The 9914-nt window shown below is 44.0% G+C and overlaps 1 protein-coding gene across 2 annotated transcripts; it reads left to right on the top strand.

The window, feature by feature from the left end:
* The first annotated feature begins 187 nt into the window (after nucleotides 1-187).
* Nucleotides 188-6267, top strand: LOC119324906 (mediator of DNA damage checkpoint protein 1-like). 2 transcript variants are annotated; one of them, XM_037598681.1, is made up of 10 exons: nucleotides 188-400; nucleotides 555-624; nucleotides 705-1424; nucleotides 2348-2412; nucleotides 2497-4518; nucleotides 4598-4867; nucleotides 4946-5026; nucleotides 5591-5702; nucleotides 5800-5866; nucleotides 5971-6267. In XM_037598681.1, exons 2-10 carry the CDS (start codon nucleotides 573-575, stop codon nucleotides 6065-6067), a joined length of 3486 nt encoding a protein of 1161 aa, XP_037454578.1. In that variant the 5' UTR covers nucleotides 188-400; nucleotides 555-572; the 3' UTR covers nucleotides 6068-6267. The 2 variants fall into 2 exon arrangements, with proteins under 2 accessions (XP_037454578.1, XP_037454572.1); XM_037598675.1 differs by having other exon boundaries at nucleotides 2348-4518.
* The last annotated feature ends 3647 nt before the right edge of the window (nucleotides 6268-9914 follow it).

The raw sequence follows: 9914 nt of genomic DNA, 5'->3' as shown, positions 1-9914 counted from the left end.
TGGGGGAAGGGTTTCGCTTTTTTCAGTTAAGTCCCCGAACCATTTGGCAGTCTCCACCCACCCCCCGCCAGAGACCGCGAGCACGATCTGACCGTTGCTTCGAGAACGAACGGCCTCGATCCCTTCCGTGGCCCCAGCGGGCGCGAGTTTCGGCAGTTCTCCCGGCTCTGTTTCCCTCCCACAGGAGAGAGAGAGACAGAAGCGGCGCCTAAACCCCACTCCGACTCCGCCCCCGACTCCTCCGGGAAGAGGAAAAAAGCCCGCATTTTTTGTCGCCGGATCCCCCGTCCGCTTCCTCCTCGCCCCCCGCGCCACCTCCACGAACCATCGCGGAGGAGGCGCCGCCGCTCGTGCAGTCGGGCCCCGGCCACGCCCCCGCAGATCTCCGGCGAACCCCCTGGTACGGCGGTTGTGTTTTTTTATTGTTCCATCTGTTCTTTTCCCCCAAATGTGTGTCCCCCCTTTATCTTTTATACTCCTTATTATTATGGTGTTATTAAACGGATGAGAGTTTAGGGTTGGTGCTGATTGGTGAGGTGTGTGTGTGTGCGCAGATTCGTGGCTGTGTCGCCATGGACGGCGGGGAGACCCAGGTCGTGGACGACGGAGGGACGCCGCCGTTGGGTGAGTCTCCTGGTTCTGTTCTTTTTCGTGAGCGGTTGGTGTGAATGTGCTGACCTTTTGTTTGCGGCGGCTGCCAATAGGGTCTCCAGTTAGCTCTGGCGCCACGACGCAGAGCGGGGGCGAGGAGGATGACAACGGTCTGAGATTAGGGTCTCCAGTTAGCTCCGGCGATACGACGCAGAGCGGGGGCGGGGAGGATGACAACGACGTGCTGTATGGCGAGACGCAGCCGCTGGACGAGGACGACGAGACCGAGCCGGTTGATGATGAATTTGAGGGGGAGGGGGAGGAGAGGATGTCTGATGACACGCAGGTGGTGGAGGACTCGGAGGATGATGCCGGTGGTGTCGCTAGGCAGACGCAGGCGGTAGAGGAGGAGGAAGATGGTGGCAGCACGGAGGATGAAGCTGGTGATGGGGATAAGACCCAGTTGATTGAAGAATGCGAGGTTGAGGATGGTGGGAGTGGCGAGACCCAGATGGTCGAGGAATGTCAGGAAGAGGACAGAGTAAATGATAGCAGCGATGATGAGGCTGCTGTTGAACGAGGGACGACCCAGTTGATCGAGGAATGTCAGGAAGAGGAGAGGGTAAATGATAGCAGCGATGATGAGGCTGCCGATCAACGTGGGATGACCCAGTTGGTGGAAGACTCGGATAAAGAGATGGGTGATGATGGTGATGACGAGTTGAGCCAGGGCACTCAAGTGCAAAGTGATGATGAGGGTGTGCCATATGTCAAGGATTATGCCGAGGATTCGGTTGATTCTGATGCTTCCACGGAAGAAGAGGGTGGCACAGGTTAGTTATCACTGTTAACTATGCCTTTCTAGTCATGTAGCTCCACTTGTCTCTTTTTAATGTAAGATTCCATTAAAGTTTGTGTCCTATGGTTTTCAGTGGTTATCCTTGAATAGATGTGTAAAGTCAGCAGTCATACATTTGGTTGCAAACTGTGCCCTGACTCGGTTAGAAAATGTGGTCTCCTAACACGACCTTGGTCCCATTACGATTTTGTTCCTATGTTTGTTACTCCTGGCAAAGAGGTTATTAAGCTTTAGGTCTCTTGCGGTTATACCAGTGATTGCTCTTTGTTGCTGCAAGAGAAGTAACACGACAAATTATTGTCATTAGTAAAAAAAATCTTAATACATAGAGTTTCACATGATAAAGAATTGCACACTTTCATTGGTTTAACCTTACTCGCCAGAGATCTTGCTTATACTTGTATCTAATAGTTCTAGCTTCACCAAGGGTAATTTAAGTACAGGAATTAGGCACATCATTTCTTGAGTACACATGAATGTTTTTGGACACACAAAGTAATGTGGTAATTGGATCTACTTGAATATGGGTTTCTCTGGCTTTTCGTCCAGAAAATTTCCATATTGCAAAATTCTAGGCCTATAGGTTCTTGTGTTATACATATGTGATGTTCTGTGGAAAGCATCCTAAGTCCAGGTTGGTCCTTATATTGTGAATGAAGGCTTGTAAATCATTAGTGTATTTTGTTGTTTTTAGTTCAATACAGATGCCTTGATGTTACACAAATCTGATACCCAAGATATCCCTGGGTTGTCAAATATATTTTCCTGAATTAGAACATAATGAGCATTTTTGTTCGTGCCTTAACCTTAGTTTCCTTACTAAAATTGTAGCTTAAACTGAAGCTTTTTTTTTTGTCTAATGTGCTCTCCTGTGACGAACATGTGATCTTGCCACAGTCAAAAGTTTGAAACAAGGGAAAAGGCATGCTTCGACCAATGGAACATTTCTCCGGACGGAAATTGTACACAACTCTACCTCGTGTAATGTGTCCTTTGGTGATTGCCCAGGTCGTGGGATTGATGACGGGTCTTTTGGTTATGTACAGAGCCATGAAAAAGATGGTAGTAAAAGCAAAGGCAGGTGCTCAACAGCAAAGAAGCTTTTTGCTGACCCAACGAGTGAACAGAATGAAATCAAGGGCAGGTGTTTTGCTGGACTAAGCTATCTCGGGTCACAGGAGCCTGGTGAGCTATCTCAAGCAAATGCCTTGGACTTTGTGGAGGGGTTGATCTCAATTAATGGTGGTATATCGTCTCAAGAACAAACGCCAAAAAAGTTAGAAAAAGCAAAGCCACCTGTTTCAATTAAGATGGGAACTTTACTATTGGCCGAGAAGGTTGACCGCCTTAGAAGTTCTAGTGGAAAGGCAGAAGTCTTTGCGTGGGTGGATAGTCGTGAGGATGATGGCGGAGGTGATTTTTTCAGGAAAAACAAGGATATCTTGTTGCACCAATCAGCAGGCAGAGGGAAATCGAAAATTCCCAGGCCAAAGAAGTGCTCAACAAAAATTATACCTCCTGACAATAAAATAATAGAGGGATGCAAAAAGAGAACGAAGTCCAAACTTTGTGGGAACAATGAAACTTTACCTTCATCGGATTCGAGACTACTGAAAAGTGAGGTGAAGAGTAAGAGGGCTTCTGGAAAAAGGAGTAAGAAAAACCTTTTGAAAGACTTGGATGATCATCTATCAACTGCCAAACCTATTGAAAGACAGCAGGTAAAGGCAAGTGTTGATTTTCATGATGTTGGTCAGGATACTCAAATGGCTGTCGAAGCTATAGAAGCACTGGCACAAAGTTCCCCTGCTGAAAACTTGTCAGCCGAAGTTGAACCTCCAGTGAAGAGAGATCTGAGAGTTCGATCTAAAGTTGAAAATGGTAACCCAAAGAGTGGCCCTCCTAGAAAGAGAACCAGCAGCGTCCGGGAAGGTGTCACGACACGTTCTAAAAGAATAAAAGTAACTGAGATGAACCACAAGCCTCAGAAAGGACAGGAAGGAATAGAAACGCGACAAAATTTAGAAGAACATGCAACAAAGACGAAACATAAGCAGGCAAAGGCAGTACCACAGAAGAATAAAGTTACGAAGATAGTTGATGGAAATAAGTATGACAGTACGCCTATTGCTCATCGAACAAGGAACACTGGTAGAAATAACCTCTATGAGTCTCCTGAGTTATGTTCTAATAAGAACTTGAAGAAGGCCACTGTTGGAGAAGTAAGAAATAATCATAGTGAACATGGACTTGAGAGACCGGTGCTTAATGAGAGAACCGCAGAATATGATTCGGATTCTGTGTTGAAAGAAAACACAAAGAATACATGTGCAAATAATGCTCAGGGTCTTCAGCAAAGTACTGATGCAAGCATACAGCATACTAGTGCAAATGTTGCTCAGAACCTTGAACCATTAAGAGATGAACCAACAACTCATGTCTTCCGCAGAGAGCCCTCATCTCACCCCAAACAGAGAAGAACACCTACTGCAGTGGTACAGGCAAAGGCTCCTGCAGTTACCGAGGCTGCTACAGGTCATGATGTACAACCAGAAGTGACAAGGCCATCCAAGAAAAGACGGATTTTTATTAGCAGTTCAGAACTGCTAACGTATGCAAGGAGGGAGCGCTCCGATTGCAGATCAACTTCTTTGCTGTCTAGTATTATCACACAATCATCAGCTGCTTCTCCTGTACTTGATTCTTCATCGGGAGTTAACAGCAAAACTTCTCGTTTTAGTAGCTCTGATCGGAGACAAAAGAAACCATCCGGTGTTAAGGATGCAAGCAACTCACCAAAATGTAACTCTCCAGTTCCGAATAGTGCCCTGAAAACACCATCTAAAGCGGTAAACAAATTGTCACCTACTTTCAGTCCTCTAAATCCATCAAAAGCTTCAAAGAGGAGCTTGTTGAAACCCTCTGTTGCCAAAGAGCTGCTGGAGTTAGATCCTGAAAATGCTCTACCAAGTCGATACCGAAAGGATTCTAGAAGAAAAGATATGACCAGTTGCAGTATTATTTTCAGCCATCATTTGGATGAGGATGTGATCAAGCGTCAGAAGAAGGTAACTACTATATTTCTGTGTAGGTACATTTTAGTCATTAATTATTTGAAATGAGGATAATTGTAACGCTATGTTGTAGATCTTGGCACGCTTAGGAGCCCATGAAGCACCTTCCGTTGAAGATGCAACACATTTTGTGGCGGATGGTTTTTACCGCACAAAGAATATGCTTGAGGCAGTTACACGTGGCAAACTGGTAGTGACATCAATGTGGCTTGAAAGTTGTGGAGCAGCAGGCTGTTTTGTAAACGATAAGAAGTATGTTCTGAGGGATGCCAAAAAGGAAAAGGAGATGGGTTTCAGCATGCCTATATCACTGGCCTCAGCTTGCAAGAGTCCTCTGCTGTTGGTAAGTGAAATGTATAATTTTCTTTTGTCTCAGTCTTTCCTAGATCGGTTTCTAATTATATTTATTAAAAAAATGCAGGGGAAAAGAGTGTTTGTGACACAAAATGTGAAGCCAAGTCGAGAGGTGGTGACTAGCTTGGTTTCCGCATCTTCTGGGCAGGTTATTGCCATATATTCTTTTTGAAAAATACTTAATGTTGTTTGTGCTTAAATGGCATGTTTACATTGGCTGGATGATATCTAGAATCAGATGTATATGATCTGCTTGGAACCATTTGCTAGTGTCAATTTTGCAGTCTGTATGGTAATGTCATGTGTGAAACCAATAAGCCTATTCTGTTCGTGAATAAAGCCGTCAAAAAGTATTAGCTGGCTATCAGGCCAAATGTTTGATTAATCTTTTCGTACAAAGGAAGATTATTTTTACTTAGTTAGGTACTCTGGTTTTAGGATTCATGAAGTTACACAAAACTGCACATTATTTTTACCCATTCAGGTACTCTGGTTATAGGGTTCATTAAGTTCCAGAAAACTGCAGAATATTTATACTTGTTTAGGTACTCTTTTTTTTACGAACTTGTTTTTTTACTCTTTTTTGTACCATACTCCCATATTTGCTGTGGGATCTTAACTTCTCATAATCATGCATCCTGCTGCTTGCCACAAAGTTCTTGATTTGCAGAAAGATGCAGTTCTGTCCTTTAACTTTGTGGATTTTGTGCAGCCATTGGAGAGGATGGGTAGGTCCATAAGGAAGGAAAAGGAAGCACCAGATGACCTACTGGCCATCTCATGTGAAGAGGACTACGAAACATGCGCTCCACTCGTCGAGAAAGGTTATGATTAGTTATATCGTATATCTCACTCTGCTCCGTATTTTGTCGTCCAGAATCAGAATCTGGACTGCCAGCTTATGTAAAGATGAACCTGCAGGTGTTGATGTTTTCGATGCGGAGCTTCTGCTCAACGGTATAGTCACCCAGAAGCTCGATTACGAGAGGTTTGTGACGAAACCCTGATGCTAGGCTTGTTTCAAATAATTTAAACTTGAATTTTCCCTTGATAGATAGACCGATGCCCCGTTGTTTGTTGATCTGCATGCAGGCACCGACTTTTCTTGGACCGTGTGAAGCAGACCCGCTCGACGAGGTGGCTGAAAGACGGTGCCCACGGGCGGTTTGTGCCCGTATCGAAGAGTTGATACCATAGCAGTGTAAATGTATGGTGTGCTACAGCCGATGCCTGTTTTATGCCCATCCTCGAGTTCTAGCTCGGTTGTGATTAAAATCTGTAAGTTGTAGGGTGTTTATATGTGTCTCGGTTGCTTTAAACCTTTGTTTGCATGCATGTTGGTCACGCTTCTCATGAGTTATGTTAGCCAGTTTCTAATGGCTGCCTTGATCCTCCTCTCAATACTCTTACTCCAGATATTAGCTTTGACCTAAGTCAAACTTTATAAAGTTTGACCAAGTTCGTTGAAAAAATCTAAACTTTCACAATAAAAAAATTATGTATGAAAATATATTGAATGATGAATCTAATGATATTGACTTGGTATTGTGGATGTTTTTTTGTATAAACAAGGTTTGACCTAAGACAAAGCTAATATGTGAAGAAAATAGAAACGAGGGGAGTAGTTATTATGGTGAAGTGGTGATCACATGAAAACACTCACTGATAACTCATTCATCTTGATGTTCTCATTGGTACCTAATCGGTAACGAAGCTGATAACTCCATCCGTTTTTGTTTAGGCGGTATTAACTTGTTTACCAGGAAGTGATCTAGCTTCCGAGATACTCCTACATGACATTCTTTAACTTATCTTTTCCTGGTCTTCTCGGCTGGAACCTACAAGTCCTTGTTTGGTTACACCCCTTCTCAAAGGGATTGGAGAGGATTTGAGGGGACTTTAAACTTGTAAGAGATTTAATCCCCCTCAATCCATGCCCTTCCCCTGAATTCCCTATCAACCGAACAAGGCCTTAAGGTTGTCTCCCGAACCAAAGACTATACCACTCGGGAATGCATCGAGGAACCGAGGACGCAGTCCACCGCTTTAGGAAAATAAACCTACAATTCTCTTTCACTTGCATTTTCTTTCACGAGGAACTGAGGACGCAGTCCGAATGTGGCTACGAGTAGGGACCGGTGGTCCAGTCCGTTGGGTACATAGACCTTTGAAAGGAAACGGAATGGATGTGCACACGACACTGTGTGGCCGACGTGCAGCCGATAAATAATGTGCACAGTCAGATGCTTTAGGGACAAAAGTACAGGCAAGATGGAAAACGTCGTCTGCATGTCGTCTAAAAATATCGGCTGTATAGCAGTGCTCGAAAGGAAACAGGCACACTATGCCTCGGATAGAAGTAGAATCACGTGAAGCAATCACAGGTTTTGTTCCTCTTCTCAAAGAGTTGGCTTAGCTAGCACCAAGGTTGCATGACAGCACCAACTATACTTGTGACTCCATACAAATGGTGCAGGCGGGCAGCTATATATACCAACATGCCCTGCCGTCCTATCGGTAGTTCAATACTCAAGGCGCAGACTACTTTTGGTTTATCAAATATTACTGTTCAAGGAGATCTATGTAGCGAGAAATGTTTGGCATAGATCTTACAAGTGTCATGTCTTCGTGAGATACTGGAGTAAGCCAAATAAATAAGATAGATTTTTATGAACGGCGAGGCAGCCTTGATGCTCTAGGATTGGGACGGTGGTTGCCTGTTTAGGGTCGCCAACATGTCAGCCGTTGATAGTGTGACGGATGTGCAGCCCGTGAGAACGTACAGGGCCCCGAAATTGAAGACTTTTCCGAGCGCTACAGATCTTGAGCCCACCACCATCTGCCGTTCGGCGTATAGACCTCTTCCTTCAATGTATCCTTCGAAACCCTGGATGGACTTTGTTGGTTGCTCCCATGTTATTGAAGAACTAATTGCTTATGTGTTAAATTAAAAAAATAGAATTAAATGGCAAAGATAGTAAATCGTGAGCCTACTGTCAGTAGCAAGGAACTACGGAAAGGGACATTAGGAATGTAGTCGGAACCAGCGTCACAAAACTTATGTATTACCTATTGTGCTAGTGCACACCATTAGGGCTGGAATTTTAACTTGAAACTCGCAAACTAAACGAGTAGCTCGTGACTCGGCTCGGCTCGAACTCGATGAGTAATGAGTCGAGTCAGGTTTCAATCTGAGCTTGTTAACACAAAGAGTTTAGCAAGCCGAGCTAAGGAGCTACTTAACAAGCCCATTAAGCTCGTTAACCAGAAGAGGTGTGAGATAAATATCAATATTGTTGTTGATTATTGTCATTTGTGGAGTGCACCAAGTATGTCTTTAGTGTAAATTGATGATTGTTGTGGTTTGTGAATAAAAGGTATTTTTCTGTTATTGACGTTTATAACGAGTTAAACAAGCTAGCTCATGAGCTACATGAGTCGAGCCGAGTTCGAAACTGAGCTCCTTATGATAACAAGTTGAGCTGAGCTAACTCGCTATCTTAACGAGGTCTAACGAGTCGAGCCAAGCTAGCTTGACTCTACTTGAATTTCAACCCCACACACCATTGCCATGAATGAACTAGCTAATGTAAGGACACTATGTAGGACCCCGCAATGTATTCAAGAGAAAGCATTGATTCGTTCACTATATGGTGTCACTACAAATCAACACATTTTATTCTAACCTTTATCCTAACCAGTAGATGAACTAAATAGACCAACTCTAACTAATTAATCCCAACTCTAGAACATGGGATTTTGTTGTTCTTGGGCAAATCTTTCATCTGATTCATCCAGCAAAACCTAATGGTATCACCAAATGAGAGAATAACTATGTTGCACCTAGACTAGGCCAGAATCGTGTGAAGTGGCACACATACTTTTGGAATCATGCAAGTTGTTGCATTGGTGGGCGGCGGGTTCATGCGCAAACTATGAAAGTTCAGTAGTTTATACATGATAACATAGCACAAGTTGGGTGATCTTGGCATTCCAACGCTGTACTCATCCTTCAAACATAGCTCAATGTTTGTTAGATCTTTTAGGAATTATGGTTCACATGAGATATTGAAATAAACCAAACATACTTTGTACTTATACCAATCCTTTTCAATGATTCAACGACTCAAGGATGCTATTAGAAGAGAGTAGTCTTGCACCGCCAGCGTCTATCATGGTAAAAGACAGCCTGGCCTACCTTTATTTTATTGCCACACAATAGCTGAATGCACTAGATGATTCAAGAACGATTGCACGAGTTTGTTCAACCAGTTTGGTTGGCGTACCAATAACAGATTATGTAGGGTGAGTTATGCAGTCTTGTTTCCAACCCTTATGGTTGTGTTTTGCCATAAACCTTTTCATATTGATGACTTGGACTTACTTTATGGTAATGGTTGTCTGCATTGTATGATGCAGAGGTCGAGGCTATCCCCTTTTTGAAAAAAAATTGGATGATACAATAGTTGGAATGGACCAGAGAACTACTAGTTGGTATTCATATGGTCAACACGGAAGTGTTTTTTCACATGATGGTGGCTGAGCTGACATGGTGTATACAATGTATCTGTCGGATATCGGGTTCCGGCAAAACCCTTAAGGTTCGAACTCTGGGGTGCGCACGAAGATCCTCTCCCTACCGATCCACGCCCCAAAACCTCGCCGCGAATCTAGCTAGCACGATGAACAACACAAGGGACACGAGGTTTATACTGTTCGGGCCACCGTTATGGTGTAATACCCTAATCCAGTGTGTGGTGTGGTGGATTACCTCTTGGGCTGATGATGAACAGTACAGAGGAAGAACAGTCTCGCGAGGGGTGTTCTTGAGCTGGTGCGGTGTTCTACTTGGGAAGGATTCGATCCCCTCCTACTGTGGTGGCTATCTTTATATATAGAGGCCCTGGTCCTCTTCCCAAATATTGAGCGGGAAGGGAGCCAACAACGACCATTTTGAAGGGGGACAGCTAGTACAAGCTATGCTGACTAAAGGTGGTCTTCCACTGCCAAAGGCACTGGCGATGACGCCGTCTTGG

The sequence above is a fragment of the Triticum dicoccoides genome, chromosome 1B, assembly GCF_002162155.2.
Source record: "Triticum dicoccoides isolate Atlit2015 ecotype Zavitan chromosome 1B, WEW_v2.0, whole genome shotgun sequence".
Taxonomy (NCBI): domain Eukaryota; kingdom Viridiplantae; phylum Streptophyta; class Magnoliopsida; order Poales; family Poaceae; genus Triticum; species Triticum dicoccoides.
The sequence above is the reverse complement of the archived record's forward strand: the minus strand, read 5'-3'. Positions and strand labels throughout refer to the sequence as shown.

What these genes read in the sequence shown, in the direction of transcription:
- LOC119324906 (XM_037598675.1), top strand. Translation starts at nt 573, where the DNA reads ATGGACGGCGGGGAGACCCAGGTCGTGGACGACGGAGGGACGCCGCCG. An exon ending in CGGAGGGACGCCGCCGTTGG is followed by an intron (nt 625 to 704) that starts GTGAGTCTCCTG and finishes GGCTGCCAATAG; the next exon opens with GGTCTCCAGTTAGCTCTGGC. An exon ending in CGCTCCACTCGTCGAGAAAG is followed by an intron (nt 5,703 to 5,799) that starts GTTATGATTAGT and finishes ATGAACCTGCAG; the next exon opens with GTGTTGATGTTTTCGATGCG.